This window comes from Leucopleurus acutus (genome assembly GCF_964270905.1).
Source record: "Leucopleurus acutus genome assembly, chromosome: 15".
NCBI classification, from domain to species: domain Eukaryota; kingdom Metazoa; phylum Chordata; class Mammalia; order Artiodactyla; family Delphinidae; genus Leucopleurus; species Leucopleurus acutus.
Window position 1 is genome coordinate 27,903,985 of NC_139157.1, and position 26,389 is coordinate 27,930,373.

Genomic DNA, 26,389 nt, shown 5'->3' on the forward strand with positions numbered 1-26,389 from the left:
TTTGGGTGAATAGTGCTAGTCAGGCATGGAGTATAAATTCATTTAATTTTCTGGAGAATTGAAAGTGATTCTCTGCTTTGAAAGTAATTTACTGTGGTTTTCCATCATTTGCTTACTTGCTTTCTTCTTCCTCTGCATCACAGTAGAGGGACTTTTTAAAAAACCAGAAACTGCAACAGCTACAATAATTGAAGTTAACAGCTAGCTTTCATATTTTCATGTTTCTTCATCTATATTGGTAAAATTTATGTTTTTCAGGCTTGCCGTATCCCAAACAAGCACCTCTTCTCACTAAATGCAGGAGAGCGAGGATGTTTTTGTCTTGCTTTCTCCCACAATGGAAGAATATTAGCAGCAGCCTGTGCCAGCCGGGATGGGTATCCAATTATTTGTGAGTAATGATCCTTCTGTTTAAGCTGATTGTAGTCTATATGCAGGATGTTTTTTGGTTTTTAAAATTCATTGAAATCTTAATTTGAGTCATCCACCAGTACTACTAAATTAAAATAGATTTCCTCAAGTAAAGTAACAATTCTTTTATAATAATTTTGCACTTTGCTATACAATGTCGGTCCAGAAATAGAATGAAAATGATCAAATGAAGGAAGATAAATTTATTTTTAAAACATTCAGGAGGTATTTTTTAAGCATTTTCTACTTTAAATATAGACATTTTGCAACATGAAGGATTAATAAATCTCTTGACGAATTTTAATCCAATTTTAGTCAGTTGATAGTAGTGATAATTTGATTATGAAAGCCCTCAAATTTGTTATATGCAACTAAGACCTGGCACAGCCAAATAAATAAATATTTTTTAAAAAGAAAGAAAGAAAAACTTGAATTTAGATATACTTACTGCTTAAATCTCAAAAAACAGAAGAAGAATCTTTGTCGTTTTTTGATTATGGTGTGTCTACTAGGAATTCATTTAGCTTCTAGGATGTGTAGATTGATGTTTTTCACAAGTTTGGGAAGTTTTTCATCTTTATTTCTTTGAATGTTCTTTCTATCCCTTTCTATTTCTTCTCTTCTTCTGGAACTCCCATCATTTCTATATTGGTACACGTGATGGCGTCCTACAGGTCTCTGCACCTTTATTCATTTTCCTTCATTTTTTTTTCTTTCTGCCCCTCTGACTGCATAATCTCAATTGACCTGTCTTCAAGTTTACTGACTATTCTGACAGTTCATATCTGCTGTTGAGCCCCTCTAGTGAATTGTTTATTTCAGTTATTATACTTTTCAACTCTAGAATTTCTGCTTGGTCTTTTTTTATATTCTCTATTAATTGGTAAGAAATAATTCTCACACCTTCGTTCTTTAGATGTGGTTTTCTTTATATCTTTGAACATATTTATACAAGTGAATTTAAAGTCTTTATCTAGGAAACCAGTGTCATAGACAGTTTCTGTTGACTGCTTTTTTTCCTGTGTGTGGCCATACTTTACTATTTTGGGGTTTTTTTAGGGGTGTGTCTCCCTAGAAAATTGGATATTTTAAATATTACAATGTGGCAACTCTGGAAATTAGATTCCCCTCTTTACCCCCCTCCATCTGTCCACCTGGGATTTGTTGTTTGTTTAGTGATGTTCCTGGACTAATTCTGTGGTCTTTATCCTTTGTCAGGTTTTACCCCTGGAGTCGTTGCTTGGTTAGCTTAGTGGTCCGCTAGTGGTTAGAGAGGGATTTTTAAATGCCTGAGTGAACGGGTCTCCCAGCCTGTGCCGAAGTGCTGTGCGCGCGCGCGCGCGCGTGTGTGTGTGTGTGTGTGTGTGTGTGTGTTGGGATATGTTTTCAATCCTAAAGTAGGGAGTTTACAACTTTGCCTTAGCCTTTACTTGCACAGCCCTCAGGGCAGTCACAGTAAGAGATAGGGCCTTTCACGTCTTTCTTGCACAGTATATACACAGCCTTTCATGTGTAAGTGTCCTTCTAGATTCCCCAGAATGTATTGGAGCTTTTCAAAGTGCCCTATGAACATCTCATTCCCAGTTTTTCCTTTTGAATTTTTTGGTCAGCCTCTTCTTAGGCCCACCTGGTATCACTGTGTCAGATAGCCACACCACTGATTATTTCATGTACCCTAGAGTTTCAGCTCTTCACACAGATCATGCTCAGAGCCAGGTCAGATAAAGCCAAGCCCTGAAAATGGAGCCTTTCCGGGAGCTGCCGAGCTGTCCAGCAGTGATAAATCTTGGAGGTGGGGCTTTGGAGATCTTCAGGCCTCTTCTGCCCCATCCCATAGCTGCTAGGCTGCTGGTTTTCTTCGTAGTTTCAAGGCTGTTGGTTTTTAAGTCCACTTTGGAGCTTGGGAGAGGGGAATGGGAACAGGACAAGTTAAAACACTGCAGAGCTCAGTGTTCTTACCAAGATTCAGCTGTTTTCTTTAATAAATGCTCCTCAGATTTTTGCAAGCCTTTCATTTCCAGAGTTCTGAAAAAGTTAATTTTGACAATTTTTGCCAGTGTTCTCGTTGCTTTTATGGGGAAGCAGATTTTCTGAGGTCTTTATTTTGCTATTACAGAAGTTCTTGTGTACTGCTTGATAGTTTAAAGAGCAGTTGGTTTTACCACTAGGTGGAAGTAGAGACTTGGAAAGTATTTTCTGTGTCAAGTTGTTATCTTAGGTTTCATTGTGTGTGTGTGTATATATATATATATATATATATATATATGTAACATAGCCATACCACAATGCCTTGTTTATCAGATTAAATCTCTGTTCATTCTCTCACAGTAGTGTCTATCATTTTTAGTATTAGAATTTTTTTTCTCACAATAGCACAGTTTAAATTTCTCATTGCTTCAAATAGTTAAATGTTGGTTGGAATTTGATTGATTTTCAGATAAGATAATACCTTATTCATGAAAGACCAAATTACAGAATCTTTGAAGTGAATTGCAATTTAAAAGTTATTTGAGGGACTTCCCTGGTGGTCCAGTGGGTAAGACTCCACACTCCGAATGCAGTGGGCCTGGGCTCCATCCCTGGTCGGGGAGCTAGATCCCGCATGCATGCCACAACTAAGAGTTCGCATGCCGCAGCTAAGACCCGGCACAGCCTAAATAAATAAATACTTTTTTGAAGTTATTAGATTAGTAAATTGATTATCAAAGATTATTAGGATTGCTTTGAAGAGATAAGAATAATTGTTAATTGTAGCCCATTATAAAATTTTCGGTATGTAAATTCTTGTGTCTAAAGCAAGTGAAAACTTACTTTTAAATAGATTTTGACTTTTTTTTTTTTTTTTTTTTTTTTTGGGTGGTACGCGGGCCTCTCACTGTTGTGGCCTCTCCTGTTGCGGAGCACAGGCTCCGGACACGCAGGCTCAGCGGCCATGGCTCATGGGCCCAGCCGCTCTGCAGCATGTGGGATCTTCCCGGACCGGGGCACGAACCCGTGTCCCCTGCATCGGCAGGTGGACTCTCAACCACTGCACCACCAGGGAAGACCGACTTTTTTTCTTTTTTAAACAAGATGTTGGGGGTAGGAGTTTATTAATTAATTTATTTATTTTTGCTGTGTTGGGTCTTCGTTTCTGTGCGAGGGCTTTCTCTAGTTGTGGCAAGCGGGGGCCACTCTTCATTGCTGTGCGCGGGCCTCTCACTATCGTGGCGTCTCTTGTTGCGGAGCACAGGCTCCAGACGCGCAGGCTCAGTAGTTGTGGCTCATGGGCCTAGTTGCTCCACGGCATGTGAGATTCTCCCTGACCAGGGCTCAAACCCGTGTCCCGTGCATTAGCAGGCAGATTCTCAACCACTGCGCCACCAGGGAAGCCCTAGACTTTGAAATTTTTTAATACTGAAAATGTCTTTGGTGATAATATTCTTATAGACAGTGCTTACCTGGTATACAAATTATTATAAATTATGAATTTTTATGTTATTCGGTTAAGAATCCTCTATCTGGAAACATACTAAGTTTTGAATATTTTCATTAGTATATGAAATTCCTTCTGGACGTTTCATGAGAGAATTGTGTGGCCACCTCAATATCATTTATGATCTTTGCTGGTCAAAAGATGATCGCTATATTCTTACTGCATCATCTGATGGCACTGCCAGGTGAGTATCCTTGAGAAGTACTTGCTGTGTATGCTGCTTGCCCTCAAAGAAAGCAGAGCGAATGAATATAAAGTGATATAACTACTCTTATGCTTCAGTGATGTTTTGCTTATCAAGGAACCGTCATAAACATGCATCATTCAGACTCACTGATTAAATAAGAAGTAATGAAAACGTTTTTCCTAAAGGCGTTCTGTTAAGTATATTTCGTTTATGTAATATATAATGTTTCTAGTCCTCCCTGTCTTTAAATGATCATTTTGTACACTCTTTGATTAATATTTTGAGATGAAGTTCTTAAACAACTGAGATTTTTCCTGGAATATAAACTCTTGATGGCAGAGATTCCGCCTCCGCTGTTAGCTGGATGCAGAGGCCAGGACATGGTGCTGCTCAATGCACAGTGTAGGGTCAGTAAACGAATATGCAGCTTATGTTTTAAGAGCTTAATAGATTGTCAACTATTTGCACTGTTCAAAATGTCAGTTTTGAAAATAATTTAGCCCCTTCCAATTTAATAAGTATCACAATAAAATATTTTAAAAGTTACTTTTTTAATCTGTTACGTTTATTTCCTACCTCTGTTGTCTCTTTAGTATCTTTCTCTATTGATTTTTTCCTCTCATCTTAGAAGTATGTTTAAATCTCCTTATCTTAAGGAAATCTTTTTCTAAACTCCTCCTGCCTTTCAGGCTACCACATTATTTTTCTTTCTACACCATCAAGAAGCATCCTATACACACTGTCTTTACTTTCCCCCAGTTAGTCTGGCTTTCACTTCAGGCATGCTATATAAACTTCCTTTGAGAGAGCTGCAGTTTCTTACTAATTTTCGGATCCACTGGCTAGTTTTAGTCCTTACCCTGTTTGCCTTCACTGCAATAATTCATTATTGACCAGTCTTGAAATATTTTCAAGTCATGGTTTTCATTGACAACCTCTTCTGTTTTCTTTTTATCAGTCTGACCAATTCTCATTCTCTTGTTCCTTTTCTTCTGCCTGTTCTCTGTAAATGCTTATCCCCAAGATCCTTTATTCGATGTCTTCTGTGGTTTGGTGTGCTTATCCTGGTCTCTCTCATCTCCTTGGCTTTGAATCTCACTTACATGCTAATGACTTGGACCTCCTTCTCTTTTTCCGAATTCAACTTTGTATTACACACTTCTGTCTGGATTGCCCAGTGGCACCTCAGATCCATAACGGAAATCACCAAATTTTGTTTTCCTTTTTTAGCCCTCATATAGTTTTTAATGGCATCCTTATCCACCCTGTCTCCCAAGCTGGGAACTCAGAGTAGTACTCATGTTTCTTTTCTACATACAGGTAGTTCTCAAGTATATTAATTCTGCCTCCTAAAAGTCTCACATTCTGTCACATTCTTTCTATCCTCACTGCTGTTGCCTTAATTCAAGTCCTTGTTATCTTTTGCTTAAACTGTTGTTGCTAAGCTTTCCCAGTGTTCACCCTCTAGCTCCTCCATCCCTGCTATGCTAAAATTCTTTCCAAAACCATCTTTCATAATGTCTTGACTTTAAAAATCTTTGCGCTTTGGAAAATATTCCAGTTCCTTAGCGTGGCATGACAGGCATGACCCTCATTGACCTTCTGTCGTCCCTTGTGCACTTCCCATGTACCCTCCGCCTCACCCACACAATCTTTTGAAATACCTTTAGCATCTTATCTTCTTTGGCATCTCCATGTTACCTGTGGGCTCTTCCTATGCTGACATGCCCTTCTCCTCCCCTTCCTGCCCAACTCATTCACTCAACACACGTCTAAATGCCTTTTGTAAGCCAGGGTGGGCTCCTAGTCATCATTTAAAACCCAGCTCAGATTTTACCATTTCTTGAAGTCAACTTGGGTTTCCTCGCACAGCATATATTGTAGTAAAGGATATTTTTTTCTTTATGTAGCTTGGAAGTTGATACTAATTTAGGACTCTTTACATCCTAAAAATACTGTTGTGAAGGATTAACTGAGTGAAGAGAGAAATGCTGTGGCTAGAACAAAAAAGGCAGTGGGGTTTTTGAAAGAGGTGAAGAATACTTACACTGAATGAGCTAAAGTCAAAAGGAAGAGAACCAGAGTTGCTAATGCTCAGAAGTGGCAGGAGTTCGGGTTTCTGCCCAGGTCCTCTGTTATCTTCTGGGGTCACCGTCACCTTTTATTGTTAGTGTCTCCTGAGTAACTGTTTTCCACTGGTTAGCTCTCTGCCAGATGGGCTTAACCTAAATCTCCGTCTTTAGTTACCTTCAGTATAATTTGAGAACACTACAGTTCAGCAGCTCCTAATATAATCAGAAAGACTTATCCATGTGTAATGGCTCCCAGATAGACCCATAAGGCCCCACTCTGCCCTGTCTTCACACATACTGTTTTAACTTTGGAATGTCTTTTTTCTTTCCTAATTCTGATAATTTTTGTTTGTGTTCATCTGGTCTTTACAGATTTGTATATCACTGTTCTTCTCTGTCTACGGTCAATCTGATTTTTTTTCACAAACCCATTAATACATTTCTTTTGATCTTGGATTCTACCATTGCTTGGGTGATGAAAGCCATCATTGGTACCGATTCCGCTTTTATGTAAAATGCTTCATTTTTATTTTAAGATATTGTGTCTGTTCTAATTATATTGAGCTGTTTTTAAGGTACAGTTGCTTCATTTCTTCTTGTTATATAGTATTTCAGATAATGCTGCTAAGATTTATTAGCAGGCCACTGAAGTTTTTATCTTTTAGCATTCTCCTTAATATTCCCTCCAAATTAGTGATTTTGTTCTTTCTATACGTACTATATTTCATGTTACATATGTTCATTGAAAGTATCTCTGTGGTAAAAATGTTTATGCAGTGACACACATGCTTTACTTTTACTTGAAAACATGTTCTTTCACTTCCTTCATTTATTAGGTTGGATTCTCAGTAATTAAAGATCATATCCTGTATTTTAAGCAGCTGCTGAGAAAACTTGTAGAATGTTATTCTTGAATAACAACTGTATTTTTTTATAGATAATTTTGAAAAAGACTTAATTTGCTTCAGTTCTTAGACAGTAATTAAAAGGATGAACTATAAATCCCCATATTAAAAAATTAATAAATTCTTCTAATTCTGATAACTTAAATTTTTAAAAATCGAGTGCTTCACATTCACAAAGCACCTGTTTGTTCCAAGATTTTGCCTATTTTTGCATATTGACTTGCAGAGTATCTAACATGATAGTTTAACTCTTAGAGTTTACTCTTGTCAAGACTGTAGCAATAACAATATTAATTTATTTCAAATCACCTATTACATAAAGGAAGAGATAACAAGAGTATTAAACATAAAGTGAGTGCTCGATGTTAGATAGCCTGTTTTCTATAAAATATTGTAATGATTTTAATGTTATTTTACTCAAGTATTTATATAGTAATTTCAATGTGCCTTCTAAGTCTTTGAGATGTTTATGTTCATTATCTATGCTTTGAAATTACAAATATAAAGTTAATAGAGTACCCTATTCTCTAAACCCTCAACTGTAAGCACTTTGGAAAAACAATATACACAGCCTAAATGGGAAATCATTGAAATTTCTCCCTCTGTTTTGTTTTTTACTTATATTGTATTAAATGCAGTATTTTACCAACTATCCAATGTGTTTACTCAATGCCAAAAATAGGTAGGTTTAAAAAGTACCGACATATACAAGTACAGTTTTTTCATTTTACAGTATAGATTACAATTAGTAGAGGAATTAACCATTATGCTTGAAAATAACTATAAGAAATAGCTTTGTCAAACTGAAAGAACTCTGGCTATCATATAATGTCATCACATTATTTTTACTGTTATAAAATTTACCATTGGTTGTTGTCACTTGCTTACTTTTATAAAGTCCATTGCTCATATTGGTTCTTAGAGAAATGTCTGCCTTTCAGAAGCAATAGGTAACTTTTTTATCCTTTTCCAGGATATGGAAAAATGAAATAAACAATACAAATACTTTCAGAGTTTTACCGCATCCTTCTTTTGTTTACACGGCTAAATTCCACCCAGCTGTAAAAGAGCTGGTGGTTACAGGATGCTATGATTCTGTGATACGTATATGGAAAGTTGATATGAGAGAGGATCCTGCCATATTAATCCGACAGTTTGACGCTCACAAGAGTTTTATCAACTCTCTCTGTTTTGATATTGAAGGTATGTCCAAGAATATATGCCAGTTGAAGGCTAGTTACATGAAGAATTTTGAAAAATTTTCTGTTTCACTAGGATAATAATTATTTAAGCTTGAGGGTGACTTTATGTATCAGATAAAATTAAATATGTTTGTGCATATTTAGATTTATGCATATTTTGAAGATCATATGATAGACCTTGGTATAAATTTGGCACTGAGGGAATTGTTAGTTAATTTTGAAGTCAATAAATTTCTAAACATTTTGATTCAACTAATCTTTGCTGTAACAACCAGTCCTGTTCCAAATTGCAAAATATATTTCATTGGATTGGTGATTATTCCCTTAGTAGGTTTTTTAAAGGGCCGTTTTATGTAAAGGGTAAAAATGAGGAAGATGGGGGGTGGAAATCCCAGAGGAATATTGAAAATATATATTTTAAATGTAGCAACAGGATTTTTTTTAAGTACAGAAACATATAGAAGGGAGATTTGCAATTATTTAAAGGTTTAATCTTAGAATATGTGTATTAAGGATAGTGTTTAAAGGACATAAAATATAGGTTATTTTGTCAGCTGGAATAATAAAGAAATTCATTATTAAATAGTCACCTTTTCTCTTATTTCAGATACTAGGTGTGTATAGCTATAATAAATTGGTATGGGATCCAGATCAAGATGATAATACTGCTAATGTACTCAGTTCAACCATAAGGATGTTTATAAGTAGGAACACATTCAGGAAAAGTCAACCAAGGATAGAAAGGCGTCTGAAAATTCTGTCATAATAGAAGTAGCTCATTAAAGAGAGATGAAGAATTTCTTCAAATATTTGGTTAAGATGTGGAAAAAAGAGAAGTCCTTCTACGTCGCTGTGTAGGTAGAAGTAGGGCCAAAGCTGCAAGGAACAGATTTTCTTTGCTCAAAATTAGAAAGAACATTCTAATATACAGAGCATTTCATCAGTTGAATAAGCTACTTTTGTGTAAAATATTACATTCACAGTTGCTGAACAACCATCTGTTCATAATGGTTTGTAAGATATTCCTGACGGGTTATGAAGTTGAATCTGATGATCTCTGAGGTCCCATTCAACTGTAAGATGGTTTGACTCTAAGAAATTGATGCTGAACTGAAGCACCTGTTATTTATTATTTTATTCATTCCCTGGTCATTTATTGAGTTCCTACCAGGTCTCAGGTATTATGCTAACAGTATATATTAGAGTATAGGTGTTTTTCCAGGAATATAAAATAGATTATATAGGTTAATGAAGGTGAGCAATACAGATCATATTGGATATTTCAAATAATTTGTTTAGCTTTGGAATTTGAGCCACGTACACATAAACTGAGATGCTCATTTCTTTTTGTATTCAAATTCAGGTAGGTGACAAAGGGAAATAAATCATCAAAAATAATTCAAAAGGGTGAAAAATTCATTTAAAGGTAGTTGGGATCTGACTGCCTTTTGGACTTTTTAAAAACTGTAATGCCTTTTACTAGCCCTTCAATTCTTTGTTTTATTGGGATGTGTTTTCCCAATTTCATAATATTTGTTTCAACCTCTGTGTGACATTTATATGTAAGTAATTTTATTTTTTTACATAGGTCATCACATGTATTCAGGAGACTGCACAGGGGTGATTGTTGTTTGGAGTACGTATGTCAAAGTTAATGATGTGCAGCACTCAGTGCGTCACTGGAGTGTAAATAAGGTATAGAACCATTTCATATTTGGGGATTTAATTAAAGAAATGGGGGAAAAAAATTGAACCACATGACTTTAAGATGTCAGGACAGATTCACTTTGTTATAAAGCAGAAACTAACACACCATTGTAAAGCAATTATACTCCAATAAAGATGTTAAAAAAAAAAAAGATGTCAGGACATTCCATTCGTTCTTTTCAAAGAAATTAAGTTTTTCTCAGTCCCTGAGAAGTCAATTATCATGTCTAATATAATATAATGATATAATATATCATGTCTAATATAATATCATGTCTAATATAGTGACGTAGTGAAATTTTCTTCATTTTGGCCAGGCTTTTGTTTCTTATTTTGAGCCCTAATTTGCCCTATGGTATTCAGGGATCCATTACTGAAATTGATGCAAAATGAGGTATATGTTATATCACCATCTGTACATAATAACTTATATTTTCTGCTATTCATATTATTTTTTTCTTGGTCTAATAACATCACTAAAAACACTGTGCTCATGGTTTTGTTAACAGTGCTATCCCTCAAAATTGTGTGATCAAGATTATATAAGTATGAGAGGGCCTATCATTTAATCACAGTAATTGTTTCATTTGAAATATACTAAATTGGCAGAAACAAATGAATGATCTCATTTTTGAAGCAGAGTGTTTTAAAGATGGCTTGTATACCAAGCAACTTTGTTGGTGTATATTTAGCATGTTTAAGTTAAAAATACAAAATGAATCATTAAACCTGAGTTGTTTTTATATGTATTGATATAATTTTTGTCTTACATGCTATACCTGTGTTCTTCGGTTTTGTTCTTCTTCATAATAGATTATAATTGTCCCTGTTTGAAAAAAAGACATTCTACATGAAAAAGAATTTCCAGGAACTTTAGTTAAATCTGTTGAGTCTGTCAGATCTGTTTAAAAACCAGTCTATTCTATTTTTAGTCATTCTCATCTAGTCTGTCAGATTAATGAATGATGGCTTGGGATTCATGTTGTAGCCTAATTTCACACACTTCGAAAAGAACTTTCTAATTACTTATATATTGATACCTAAAGGATTGGCAAGGCTCCAAAGGCACCATTTCTAATCATTTGAGTCTACAATGCAGGGTCTATTATTTGTATTAAAAATCATGTGTTTCTTTACCTCAATATAGTAACCAAAAGGCAAATCTTGGAAATCTGCCTCCTGGTGGTTACTTGAGACAGTTGAAAATAGAAAGTTAGGACATGAGCTGGGATGTCTTTTTAGTAGCTTATGTCCTAGGACAGATGGGAGACTGCGATTTCTTACGTGGTTCTCTTCAACCAACAGTGGGGGGAAGGATGCAGGGTTATACACATCTGTCCCTTAAGATGAGGTATCCATGTGCTGTTGCACACACTCCTTGGTATAGGGCGTGGTCTTTAGAACTAGGGCTTGAGCATGAATATGATAAAAATATGAAGGAACTCATTAACAGATACTACAAACACTGAAGCTACCAGCAGCTTTCTCAAACCTGTACCTAACACTTAACTTGTTATGCAGCCTTGGTTTTGATTTTGCACATTTGCATCTGTGTAAGTGTTGCTCCAATTGCTCACACCTTCAGCAGTGCATCTCCACCTCCAAATCATTGTAGTTGGGCTCAGTAAAATCCCCATCTATGGTATCAGTATTTGACTTTATTCTGTAACTTGTAAAAAGCTGACAGCAGGTTTTAGCACCAAATAGCAGTAGGAGGGGCTCAGCTGCTGATACTAGGATTGTAGCAGTTTGTACCCCACCTCAGCTGGTGCCAACCCACCTCTGAAGAGGAGACCCTCTAAGAGAAGCGAGCAAGAATAATAAGGGGTCCTCGAGGGAGAAGAAGGCTAATTCAGAATTCTGCCTACAGGTTAAAGCAGACCCTCTCTTGACTCTTTAGACTTTAGTTTAAGCAGTTTTGCATTTGCAGTTTTTTTCTTTCTCCTGGTAATCGAAACAAGAACCTTTGGAAATTGTCCTTATACACGGCTTGTTCAGGCAGATTCTCCTTCAGTGTTTGTGTCTTTTTTGACATCATTAATCAGGTCTATTTATAGTCTTCTTCTATAAGTAGAAGATTTAGCTGCCTTAAGTATCAAAAAAAAATTACAATCTAAACTAAATTATTTCAGAATAAGATGCTGATAATTTACCTTTTTCAGGACAAGTGGAAATAGATGTATGAAGAAATAATCTGAGACTGAAATAGAACTTGAGAGCTAATTCTATACTTAATTTTGAATTTATAAAAATTGTAAAGTTTCTTATCTGATGATAAACAGACAGTGTAGTGTTAGAAGATGTGTTTGTAGAAAGTGCTTCTTGTTTGGGAATATACTACAAAAACACTAATTAAATATGGTGTTACATAACAACCAAAAAATACATTTTAGCAGCTTTATTTTCGTCCTTAACCTGAAGTTACTTGGAATAATTTTGCTAACAATTTTTATACATCCTGTATTGTGCAATTGAAAATGACATCTTAAAATTAAATTTGTACACTTAAAAGGGCTTAACTTTAGACAAACTTTACAGTGGTAATATTTTATAATCTTTTTAAAAATCATTTTAGGAAATTAAAGAGAGTGAGTTTAAGGGGATTCCAATAAGTTACTTGGAGGTTCATCCCAATGGAAAACGTTTGTTAATTCATACCAAAGACAGTACTTTGAGAATTATGGATCTCCGAATGTAAGTATATTTCAGTATTTGCAGGTTAAGTGCTCATAGAATAAGTAATGATTTAATTCATATTTATACAGTGCAGCTGTGGTTCTCAACTAGAGAATTTTGTCCCTCAGGGGACCTCTGGCAGTGTCTAGAAACACTTTTGAATGTTTATTCTGGTATCTGGTGGATAGAGACCAGAGATATCACTGAGCATCCTGCAGTGCATGAGACAGGCCTCTGCAACAATTATCTGACCCAAAATGTGAATAGTTCTTAAGCTGAGATGTAGTCTATTGTTTTTTATTTTCACAATAAAAAAAAAAGAAACTACTGCCATCACATATCTTTTATCTTTATGATATTGGTTTAACATAGTATTATGATCTACTATCATGCCTGAATGAGAGGGCTTTTGCTTCATACATCCTTGTTTTTCCTTTTTGTTTTGTTTCTAAAAGAGGCAAATGAAAAGAGATATTCTTAATGTAAAAGGCAGAAGCAGAGTTCTAGGAAAACCAGCATGGACTTCTGGTGTGCTTTGGTTTTGCCGTTAAAAGTTCCTGTAAAACAAATGAGAGAAAGCTATTTTATTAAATTTCATTATTGTATTTAGGAAGGCAAATGTGGTAATCCAGGTTAGTTTATTCTGCAATCATCACTTTAGGGCTAACCATTAAGCCCTTCAGTATTTATGTAGAACTGTTTGAGACACTGGCATGGGTGCTGTAGGAGAACGATAAGCAGAATTTGTTCATCAGGAATTTATAATCTAGTTGTACTACCTCCAAAATAACATACGAAACACTTAGGCTACATTGTGAGATCTTCAAGGACTGGAATCTGCTTATTCTTTTTTTCTATACGTCGTACCCACGTCATACCTAACAGATAGCAAGTACTCAATAACTATTTTTAATGAGTATAAATACATAATAAAAGGATTGTATTTTTCATGGCAACGGTAAAGCTGATAGCTATAATATAGTCTTCTGTTAAAGGCTCTGTGGCAAGACTGGTCTTTGAGCTCAATCTTGAAGGATGGGTAGAATTTAGACAAGATGGCAGCGTCCTCACTAGGGTGGAAAACAGGAAAAGCCTGGAATAAAGTTTGGAGGTAGAATAATAGAAGCTGTATTCAGGGCAGAGTGAGTTAGTCTGTATGAGCATGGGTTTCTTGCTAAGGAATGCTGAGAGAGAATCCAACAGAAATTAGAGCCAGACTTTAGAAGACCAGGCCTGCAGAGTTTGGTTGTTCTCTTTTTAAGCAGTATAGTATTCAGCCTATGATCATGCTTGGGCTCTAGAAGAAAACTGCTTACAGTCAAATACTGCCTGTTCCACCCCTTACTAGCTGATTAATCTCCCTGTGTCTCTCTTTCCTCATCACTCAAATGGAAGAAATAATATGCCATCCTCGTAAGTGTTTTGTGAGGGATAAACTAGTTTATACATTTAAAGTACTTAAAACATTAACAGACATAGCAGAAGTGTTTGACCCAATAACCTTAGGTTTAGCTTTTATGTTAAGAAAATAATTATGAGGCAGTGCAAAAATATATATATATACACAAGGTTGTTCACAGAAATCATATTCATGGTAGGGGAAAGCTGGAAACATCCTAAGTGTTATCCAGCAATAGAAAATTTCTTAAGATACATTTAGACAATGATATAGTATATGCCTATTAAAATGATAACGCGTAATCTTTATTTTCTGACATGGTGGCCATTATTCATGACTCATTGTTGACTGAAAAAAGCAGATAACAGAGCAGTATATGTAATATCTTCTCTGTAAACCAGGGATGATAATAGTACCTACCTGGCACATAATAAGCACTAAAACAGTGTTAGCTGTTATTATTCATAAGTTAAAAAGCCTGGAAGGTTATATACCATATTTAATAGATGATTCAATAATGTTTTGTCTAATACTTCTGCAATGATCAAGTATTCATTGTTTGATTTTAAAACTTTATCACATGGAGAAAATATAAGAATATAAAAATTCTGTTCATTTTTTAGTAACCAATACAAATGCTACTTCCAAAGTAGTCTTTTGCTCCATAGCTAGAAATCATCTCTCCTATCCAAATCTGAAAAGTACTCCTTCTGTTCTTTTGTGGCACTTTCTACATCCACTTTCTATTTTACTTTAATGCATTTCTTCTCTCTCCTGCTAAATTATAAGCTCCCTGAGCTCTGGGATTATCTCTTCTTTATTCTGCATCCATCATAGAATGTATCCTGCATAACAGATTCTCACAAGTTGTTTGTTAAATGCAAATGAAGTATTTAAACGTTTTCCTACCACCAGTCTTTTAAATGGGTAAGACAGGTTTCATTTGTAAAATCTTTTTGGTTCCTAGATTAGCAGCAAGGAAATTTGTAGGTGCAGCAAATTATCGAGAGAAGATTCACAGTACTTTGACACCATGTGGGACTTTTCTCTTTGCTGGAAGTGAGGATGGTATAGTATATGTTTGGAACCCAGAAACAGGTAAATAATATTTCATCGAACTTAAACATTTGTTTTGTTTTGTTTTTGATGAAGTATAAAAACTACAATTTTATGGTGTAATTTTCAAGGAAATTCTGATTTCAGGTTCTCAGTTATGTTTTTCAAAATTGGAAAGCTGATAATGGAATTCAGCTGCAGTCTAAATTTATATTAAATTCTGTTCTTTATGGTTTTGATATCTTCATGGATTTAGAATTTCACATTGTAATTCAAGGTGTATTCTTTCATTGCTGGTAACGAGATATTGTTGAACTTAGAGAAGTGTTTAATGATGACTGTAATACAAAACACAGTATTATAAACTGAATTTAGAGTACAACTAGGTATACAAATGGTTAACTATCTACATTTTTATTAGAAACAAACATACTTCTGTCAGTTTTGGATGTCTGAATCTTAATAGCAATTTTACTGTAATTCAGCTTTTGTTTGTTTGTTTTTTTGTGGTACGTGGTCCTCTCACTGTTGTAGCCTCTCCCGTTGCGGAGCACAGGCTCCGGACGCGCAGGTTCAGCGGCCATGGCTCACGGACCCAGCCGCTCCACGGCATGTGGGATCCTTCCAGACCAGGGCACGAACCCACGTCCCCTGCATCGGCAGGCGGACTCTCAACCACTGCGCCACCAGGGAAGCCCTGTAATTCAGTTTTTTTTTGAATAACATAAGCTATTATATTGGGCAATTCATTTGTGCTTCACCTTGCTTTTTAAAAGAAAAGCCAAAACTACATAAACATTTTTCTTTAGCAGTAGAAAGAATTTTATAAAAGTTACTTTAACATTTCTTTAAGGAGCAGTATTTGACTTCAGCTTTTTATTTTCTTCATCTTTCCCTTTAGGCATTTTTGACTAGTCAGCTCACTTATAGTTTTTTTTTTCTTTCTATATTTTGATACTTCAGCATCAGTTCATAAGTGTTCATAAATCTCTTTTCCCCAGCAATCCGTGGAACTGGATTCTTTGCTTTTTGAGTTCTGATTTTCAAACTTAAACTTCTGCTGTAGGCCTCTTTTAGTCATTAATAATCATATGCATCTTTAAAGCAGATGGTACGTCAAACAGCCTCTGGAAGAAATACAGAAAAAATTAATTCCTCACTAAACCTCTCCCAACCAGAGTGTCTTTAGTTTTAATCCTGACATTCCTCCCCTAGTTCTCCCTGGAGTTCTTTGTTAGTTGTCATTTGCTCAGCTCTGTCAGATCTCAGAGTCAGGTCTCTCTACTTCCAAGCTCTTTGTCTTTATTTCGTGCCTTGAATACCTCCGTGGAGAGATTGGACTGAGAAGTAGAAAAAGGAGGGCCAACAGAATGAAAAATAAAGATAATTATTTAATATAGTGGTACTCAAATATTTATAAGTTTTTAAGGTGTTCATATAAATAACGTGAGCTTTATCATTACTTACTATAAATCTTTTTTAATAAGCTACAGAATAATCTTCTAATGAGAAGTATCTGAGATGGTACAAATTATTGAATGTCTTTTCTTATTTAGGAGAACAAGTAGCAATGTATTCTGACCTGCCATTCAAGTCACCCATTCGAGATATTGCTTATCATCCACTTGAAAATATGGTTGCATTTTGTGCGTTTGGGCAGAATGAGCCAATTCTTCTATATATTTATGATTTCCATGGTAAGTCCACCACTTGATAAGAGGAGAATATTTAGAGTAACCTTTACATTTAGACTGAACCGGAAATTATGAACTCTGTGAAAACTGTCATCCTTTGTATTAACAAAGCTCTCTTGAATATACTATGAAAGCCAAGCAACTTAAAAAGATCATATTATTATTATAACATTTTATTTTTCCATGAGCACTATTATTATGGAGTTTAAATATCAAAAGTACACATAATGGTTGTGCTCTTACGTTGTAATCACAGAAAGGTAGTCATCACTTCCTTTGTAAATCAATTTAAATAAATAAAATTCACCTAAAAATTATTTGGGAATATGTCTAAATTAAAAGATAAATAACATTTAGGAAATATGGAGTTGTAATGTTTTTAGTTGAATATTGAGTTAATTTCCTATTTGTTTTTCTTTTTTACTAAAGCATATAGTTTAAATAAGTTGTGATTTTGAGAGTTTCTTAACATAAAAGAAGGCAAAAAAATCAAGCGTCAATGAAAATGAGATCTGGAATTAGAAATCTAACGTCTTTTTCTACAGTAAAATTACACTATTCTATAAATTTGGAAAATAATAAGGAAATAAAGACTTCGGACACATTTTTCAGAAATAGTATGGCATTATTAGAATTATCTGGATTTATGCTATTTTTCATATATTTCTTTAATTTTTGTCCTGAAATTAGGATTTCAGTGTTCTGCATGGTATTGATAGTGCTGACACTCTCAAAATTGCAGTTCCATTTTTTCATATATTAATTATTGTACAAAAATAAATGGTTTTTATTACTCTCTGTTTTGTTTATGATATCATTCACTGTTTTTGCTAAGCTAAGATGGCTTTCACACAACGTCATAAACGCATAAATATGCAAATATGTATACAGGTAACATTGCTGTGGAACTATCTAGACAGTGTTTTAAGTTAATGGAATGCAAGTGGTTAAGCTTACTGCATTAATACAGTGTGAATTGGTTAATGTTTGTGATAAGTGCTAAGTGTTGGGCAATTGAGTTAAGCTCTAAACCTGAAGTTCTTGATCATAGTATGGATTTTATTATGCCTTTACAGGTGAATTATATAAGAAAATAATGTGTAAAATTGAGATTTATCCTGTTTTAAAGAATTTTACAAAGAATAAATAATAAATTTCTCTGACACATATTCAGATTTACAGAACAGTATTACTGATGGTGGAATTGTTAAACAACACAATACCACTTACTATTACAAACAAATTTAGCAAAAGTAAACACTGCCTGACTATGGGAAAAGACAAGTGGATTTCTCAAATCATCCAGTGTCCAAGTTTGTTGTCTAGTTCAAACATATGTCCTGAAACAGGTCTCTCTTTTATACACTTTAAATCTTCACAGAAAGAAGAGTTATACCTATTTACTTTGTAATGGGAACTGTTATATAGGAAATAGGCACTCAATTAATTTCCTCAAACTCTTCAGAAGTTTCACCACAGTTTTCATTGAATTTCTATTTTGCTTTTTAGGCTTTTGAAATTTTCACTACAAACTGCAGTTGAAAGCTCCAGTCTCATCTTTTTTCTTTAGTTTATTTTTTGTCTTTGATAGAAGTTCATCAGTAGATTAGACCAGTTAGGTTTGTCCATTTGGTTTTGTGACAATAGACATTTAGACTAAGAAGTCCATTCTAGAAGCATAAGTAGAAAGAGCCAAGTGTTCAGGAGTTCAAAAACATTTAGTTTTAGGCTCAGTTCTGTTTCTTTAGTGGCCTTGCACAAGCCTCTTGCCTTCCTGAAGCTCCATTTCCCTATCTAGTAAATGGTCCTACAACTACTAATATCTGTCCTACCTAAGATTTTTTTGCGAGGGTGCTATGAGACAGGGACTGTGAAAGTACTTTGTAAGTTGATACGCACTATACTAAAACAAACAAAAAAGATAAAGTGGGTTGTTACCGTGCTCATCCAACCTGTATACACTTGACTCTATGGGAACTTATGTTTTAATATGCTGATAAGCCTCTCTGTGTGGAATGAAATGGAAAAAAAAGGTTTTTTTCCCTTTCTTTCACTCTTTCTGTTGGTCAGCCCTTTCCTTTTATTTATTAGAGTGTGTACCTTTCTAGGTCAGTTGTATTAGAAAATAAATGCATAAAGTTAAGAACATTATGTTATGTCCACAGTATCTTAATGTAAATGAGGGATTTCCATGAGTGTTTTAGAAATTTAAACGTTCAGTTAATACACATATTAAATAAAAATATTTTGTGCAGTGTATTTCAAACACAATTTTTGATATACTAACACACCTTTACAAACAAAACTCAAAATGTTTCAACACATTTTCCCAACTCTTTGCTGCCTGTTTTTAAAAAGAAGCAGTTTAGGAAAAAGTTATGTGATCTCAAGCAGTCCAAGATTTAGCACAGTTCTTGTGAATGGTATATAACCATGAAAAAATGAAAAGTTGTTTCAGACTCTAAAATATTTTGCTCATTAGATACAGGCCAGAATCATGAAGGCTTTAAACTTTTTCAATGAAAATTATAACATTTATTACTGACCTATTATACCTTTGCCTTATATTTTATTTATCTTTTAACACAGGACTACTTTGCTCACACTTTCTTGTCTGAAAATAAAGTTTATAAGTAGTTTTACATAAATGTTTTAATGGTAAAAAATTTGAAAGATACAAAACAGTTACATGATTTTTTAGATAGTATTTATCAGAGCAGCTGATACATTTAGGCAATTTTTAAGGAAAATGGAGCAAGCTCATTTTTTTTTATCAGTTAAATAAGCTGTGAATGAGACCACAGTGGTAGCTAAATGTATCATCCATCTTTCAGTTCTAGCAAAATCTGTGAAGAGTCAGCAAACATCTTTCCCTGTTAAGCATGTGTTCAGGTTGTGGTCTTTTGGGTCTTTCATTCTACTGACTTTTTGCTTTTTTTGGTAAGAAATATGATTTTTACTTTCAGAAGGCAGTTTTATTTGCCTGATGTTGAAAGGGTTAATCATCTAGTAATACAAAATTTAGTCACAGTGTACCACAAATAATGTACTTTTAGGATTCCCATAATAACAGAGTACTAGTCAGAGAAACGGCTTCTAATGAATTAAATGTATGAAGCTAGACTTCAGCAATTAATGTTCTGTTATTAATCAATCTCTAGGATCCTGTTCTACATGTAATGATAATTACGTCTAATACTTACAAAGCATTTTCCATGTTCCTGGTACTATTTTAAGCACTTTACCCATATTTTTTAAAGTTTTCACAATAATCTTATGAGATAGGTATTATAATTATTCCCATTATGGGAGCCAGGACTTGGATCCATACAGGCTGGACTTGGAGTCCATGCTCTCATTTGCTACACTAAACTGCCTTTTTAGCAGATTTCCTGAAATATTAGCTTTTGATTGTCTAATATGCAAACTTTTTTTTTCTACAAAACTATTTATTTTATGCCTCTCTGTGGAGTATGCAGTTTCTTTATATTGTCTATACCTTGTGGGAAGCAGAGTTGGAGGTTTATTTGTCTTTTTATTACTGGTACCTAGTCTGAATACTGGCACATATTGAATATACATGTTGTATTTTAAGCAGGATCAAGTCTTAATTTGGGAAGTTCTCAGCATTATACGGTAATCCCAGGTAATGAGCCTAATTTTTCACTAGGTGGCAGTATCTCCTGTGAATCAGTATTAACTCTGGAGTGCTTTTCAGTCATAGTGTTTTAGGTAAAACAAATCTTCATTGAGCATTTATTGTGTGCCAAGTTGAACAGTGCTGTGAAACCCAGGAATCAGAACCATGCTCTTTTCCAATCTTTTGTGCTTCCTAAGTAGTTAATTAAACCTCTGGGAGAATTTTAGTTAAACTGAAAAGCAGTCTACCATTGACACTAAACATGATTTTATTTATAGAACTCATATTTATTAATGATCAGCTGCATTGTCATTGTTGATAGGTTTATTTTTCACATTGTGACATGTTTTACCAGAATTCAGGGCAATATATACCTTTACATTCCTATATAACTTGCTCAGTAACAAAAAGCCCATGGTGTTTACAAGGCCCTATGTCTAACATCCTACCTGTTATATTACTGATGTGCAATAAATACTTGAAATAAGAATTTAAAATCCCATAGAATAGCATTTTCCCCTTACATTTTATAAAAATATAGAATGAAAGGCATGATCCGTTAGTAAATTTGGGGCTAATAATGATAGTGGTAGTAGTAGTAGGTAATATTTATCAAGTATTTATGCTATCAAGCATTTATTTGTTTATTTATTAAGTATCCCGTACTCTCATGAGTATTTTACATGCATTTTCTCATACAGTTCTCCCAAATCCCCACAAGACAGTTGCCATTATTATCCCCATTTTGCAGATGAAACTGAGGCACAGGGAGCATGAAGTAATTTGCCTGAGGTCACACAATTGGTAAAATGACAACACTTGCCAGGCTGTCTGACTCCAGAGCCCATGCTCTTAAAACATTAAGCTATCTGCCACAGCTACTTATTTAGTCTTTGCATTTCCTATTTCATGAAGTAACTTAAGAAGGTAGCCAAATATACCTGTGGTGAAATGTAGTGTTTGTTTTCAATTTTAATATTTAGGAAGACCCCTTAAGAGTAAAAGGAGCTTTGGTTGTCTAGTATCATTATTAATTGTTCACTCCTTTACAAATGTTGGCGGTAATTATAATGCGTTAAGCCATTATATTCTCAATATAGTCCAAAATATGATTTTTCTTTATGTAATATCAAATTTTAATGTAACTACTTTTACAATATTTTTGCAGTAAGGTAATGTCTAGTTGAAATAAATTTAACATCTGTAGTTGTCTCTATAATTTAATGGTGTTCTTGAAGTACTAATTATGACTGATTCAAAAGCAAACTCAGATGTTGTAATCCTCATACTTGGATAAGACTAAGCAGTAACATATATAACTGATTGTAGGTTAGAGTTTTAGATATCTATTATTAGCTTAGTAGGAGAAATTGAGATAGAAATGCCAAATTTTAAGACATACTGAAGCTACCTATTTCTTGGTTATATCCTGAAGCATCTGTTTTAATATTCCACACATGAGGGATACTCTCATTGAAAGCTTATGTCATTCAAGGATTCAGGACGTATGGAAAACATAGTCAACTTAATGCCTTTGAGCACAAACCAGAGCCCTGAATTAATCATCCAGGCATTTTCTTATGCTTACATTGGTGCTTTTTAAAGTGCCCCCAGGGGACTTACTTGGTGGCACAGTGGTTGGGAATCCGCCTGCCAATGCAGGGGACACGAGTTCGATCCCTGGTCCGGGAGGATCCCACGTGCAGTGGAGCAACTAAGCCCGTGTGCCACAACTACTGAGGCTGCTCTCTGAAGCCCGTGAGCCACAACTGCTGAGCCTACGTGCCACAGCTGCTGAAGCACACACACCTGGAGCATGTGCACCGCAATGAAGAGTGGCCCCCACTCACTGCAACTGGGGAAAGCCTGCGCACAGCAACAAAGACCCAACACAGCCAAAAATTAATTAATTAATTAAAAAAAAATACAGTGCCCCCAAAAAGAAAAAATGGTACAGTTCCAAATAGACAACAGTGTGGAGGGAAAGACTGAAGTAGGAATTAGAGCATTTTGGTCCTAGACAAAATGCCATCACCTTCTATTTGACCCTGGTCAAAAATTTTATCATTTCTGGATCTGTTCTTTCACCTGAAAAATTAAAATAATACCTGTTCTATTTTACCTCAGTGTTTTATCAAAGGATAAAATGAAACTAGAAAGCAAGGCACGGAGCATAGATATATGAAGCAGGCTGCGGTAGGGAAATGCTAGCTATTTTCTGTAGCAGTATATATGTCCCACATTTTCAGTTGAATAGCGTGATGTGTGATGATTGATAATGGAATAGGAAACCAACAAAACTACAATGCATGTGCTCCAGGGAATTTGGAGATAGTTTATTATATTTTTGATGTTCAACTAACAGATTTGCTGAATGATGGTAGACCCTCTTGCATTTGGTTGGCTATGAGACATGAGTCTTTTACACTTTCTTGTATAGCTTTTTGAAGTTTTATTGGTGACACTTTATAAGTCCTACATGACATAAAATATTTCAAGAAATACAAGATTATGGGGCTTCCCTGGTGGCGCAGTGGTTGAGAGTCCACCTGCCGATGCAGGGGACACGGGTTCGTGCCCCGGTCCGGGAAGATCCCACATGGCCCATAAGCCATGGACGTCAGCACGCCCTGAGCCAGCACGTCCGGAGCCTGTGCTCCGCAATGAGAGAGGCCCACATAACACACACACACACACAAAAAAAAAAAAAAAAAGAAATACAAGATTATGAACAGGCCCTGAAATACACTCAGGCTACTAGAATTGAAGTATTACTCAGTAGAACTTCTTTGATCCATTGACGCAGTTTCTTAAGATTCACTGAAGCAGGAACAAGTCAGGCCCAGTGAAATACAGTAAAAAATTATAAGCCCTTGAACATTTTTGTCTTAGTCAGTTTGGACTGCTATAACAGAATACCAGAGACTAGATGGCTCATAAACAACAGACATTTCTTTCTCACAGTTTTGAAGTCTGGGAAGTCCAAAATCAAAGCACTGACTCTTTGTCCAATGAAAGCTCACTTTCTGGTTCATAAACAGCACCTTTAGCTGTACCCTCACATGGTACAGCTAAAGACCTTATTGGGGTCTTTTTTATAAGAGCACTAATCCCTTTCATGAGGGCTCTGCTCTCATGACCTAATCACCTCCCAAAGGCCCCACCTCCTAATACCATCACCGTGGGGGTTAGGACTCCAACATAGGAATTTTAGGGGAACACAACATTCAGACCACAGAGATTCTCTTCACACCGCAAGTGTGAGAGGAAGAGAAGGAGGATGCTGCATAACTGCTGAATGCTAGGAAACTAGAGCAGTAGACCTACCAGCTTACAGTAATCATATTATAATTAGAAATAGAAATGTTGATAAGTAAAGTAGGTATCCAGTAAGATGACTATACACAGTAACAGGGGTATGTGTAATAGCAGATCTTGACCAAAGGTATTAAATGTTGAACCACAAAGAAATATTACTGTTAATATAGTGTAAGAAAAAGACCATGCCAATTTTTAGTTGTACTTTATTATAAAGTCAATAATATAAGTACACATAGGTTTTAATAATAACAAACCTTGTATTATTTTCAAATGCAAAGGGCACAGAATTGAAATATCTTATTTCCTCCATTCTTCCTCCTATAAAGATAAAGATCTCCTGAGGAAAACCACATTATTTTTTTATAATTGTTTAAGGCCAGAACATACACAGAAGCACAGAACTTACTATATAAATCAAGGAAGAGGGTCAGTTATGAAAACACTTTAAGAATTTTTTTAATTGTGTAAAGTCTAGAATCCCAAATTACAGGTGATAGTAGGTAAATTTAGAAGTATTTTGATGGATATAGGAAGGAAAGGAAATTGCATTTCCTTTAAGCAAATGTAGTTGCCACCTCTGTGTTCTCAGCACCATACCATTGCTCTGCTGTACCACTTAGTACATAGCAGTAATTTCTTGTTGACCTCCAAAAATTCAGACCCCCCAAGAGCGGGGCAGTGTTTTTGTATTCCCAGAGGCTGCTCTAGTGCACTCCTCTAAGAGTCATGAAAGGATAGGGATGAGACTTAAAATTGTGAGTTTTAAACGTATTAGTTAGGTTAGAGCTAAGTTTTAAACATACAAAGTTAAATTAGTACAAGGAAGAGAAAATGACTAAGTGAAGAAATACAGTTACCTAATTGCAACATCATTCTCTAACCATGGCCTCTATGAAAATGATTTAGAAACCTTTGAACTGTTAGAAGCATAGAGCTTGAAGGAGTTTCAGAAATCATCTATTTTAACCTATTTTACAGGGAAATAATCTGTATAGTGTTACACAAATAGGTATTTGTGGAGGGCTAGGGAAGGGAAAGAATGCAAGACCTTGATCGCAGCTTGTTTGTAGTTTGTGGTATCTGAGAAGCTAGGTCTTTATGAATATTTCTGCAGATTTTTTTTATGGCTGTCTTCACAGAACTAGAGGTGCTAAAGGTAAAGTAGGGTGTTAATTTGCCTCCTTGAAATCCAGTCAGATGGCTTTCGTATAGAAAATTCCCTTTAGACAACAGAAACAAGTATTCATAATTGTTTGGGGTTTGTTTTTGTCATCTGCATCTGTTTAGGCCATTTTAATCTTTTCTGAAAGGCATCCTTAATGCCTGGAAAAACAAACAGATAAATATGCAGGCAATTGCCTTTGGTTATTTTTTACTAGTTAAATAAATTCCTTTTTTAAAAAAGGAAAATAATACATGTTTAGCACAGCATAAAACTTAGAAAATACAGTTTGGCAAAAAGAGTAAGGTAAATACCCAAATCCTACTGTCCCTTATAACTGTTGCTTATATCAGCCTCTGTGCTTCTAACGCATACTCACCCACTCAGGGCTTGAGGTGAAATTGTAGTTGTGTATCTGGCAAGTACAAAAACATAGGGAGTCAGAAAATGCCATTAAATAATTAAACCCAGTTTTACTTTCCATTCATAGTAGCAAAAACCAATGAAATGTTAAGAGGACAATTTTGAAAAGCAAATCAGGCAAAGATCATGGAACGGGATTTTTATGTGTTGATTCATTCATCGCTGACCCATCTACTAAAGTTAAACCTCCAGTCCATTGAGCACGCTTCTTTTACAGCTTCAAAGTTTCTCTTTGTTCTTTAAACAACCTTTTATTTGAGGTAAATAAATGTTCTGAGTGCTATGAAAAGTCCAAACTATATACTGAAAAATAGTAGTCAAACCCACAAAAATCTTAAGTGTAGACACAGCTACACTTCCATCTGAAAACAGTAATTGGTACTAAGGAACCTGCATCACAGCAAGGGTGGGCTGTAAGCAGGTCTTCTCCCTCAATTACATCCCCTGGTTCTTACCACCATCAAGGTCTGCAGGGAGAGAGCCCCAGTTATCATTGAGCTGTTCTTCACTTAGAACATGTGAATGAAGTAGTACATGAATATAAAGATCAGAGACCTAAATTTTTTTGTAGGCGCTCTTTCAAATTCATGCTTCATGAAACCAAGGTTGGTAACTAAAAAAGAAAGTGCTCATCATTTTGTATATTCATTTTATTGCTTTGTAAATGTTTTTCTTCCAATTAATAATATATTATGAACAATTTTCTAACATGATAATTATACATCTGTACATAATTTTAGTGGCTGGATTCTCTTTCTTTAAATGAATACACCATAATTTAAACGACTGTTGTTGCATAATTCCACTATTATATGTTTTTCAGTATTTTAAGGAACACTTCAGTACACATCTGGCTACAGTTACTCAGTTTGTTCCATGGGAACAAATATCTTGAGGTACAGTGGGATAGTTGAACAAGCAATAAAAGAAACATCACTTTCTAATTTGCCTTTTTCCTCTTATTTCTTCCTTAATTAGTAGTGAAGTTGAATATATAGTTCTCCTTTTTGTGAATTTTCTGTAATGGTCATTTGCCCATTTTTCTGTTGGATTATTCAT

The 26,389-nt window shown here is 35.1% G+C and overlaps 1 protein-coding gene across 3 annotated transcripts in view; it reads left to right on the plus strand.

The window, feature by feature from the left end:
* The window catches only part of AHI1 (Abelson helper integration site 1), a 210,435-nt gene that overhangs the window by 44,712 nt on the left and 139,334 nt on the right, over nucleotides 1-26,389 (plus strand). For all 3 annotated transcript variants that reach the window (XR_014326800.1, XR_014326801.1, XM_082856087.1), the window contains exons 11-17: nucleotides 259-391; nucleotides 3,947-4,070; nucleotides 8,024-8,253; nucleotides 9,841-9,947; nucleotides 12,535-12,653; nucleotides 15,002-15,132; nucleotides 16,647-16,787. Coding sequence is in view for 1 of the 3 variants with exons in the window: in XM_082856087.1 (XP_082712213.1) it covers nucleotides 259-391; nucleotides 3,947-4,070; nucleotides 8,024-8,253; nucleotides 9,841-9,947; nucleotides 12,535-12,653; nucleotides 15,002-15,132; nucleotides 16,647-16,787 (985 nt within the window). In the remaining 2 variants the exon portion in view is untranslated. The remainder of the gene's footprint in view (nucleotides 1-258; nucleotides 392-3,946; nucleotides 4,071-8,023; nucleotides 8,254-9,840; nucleotides 9,948-12,534; nucleotides 12,654-15,001; nucleotides 15,133-16,646; nucleotides 16,788-26,389) is intronic.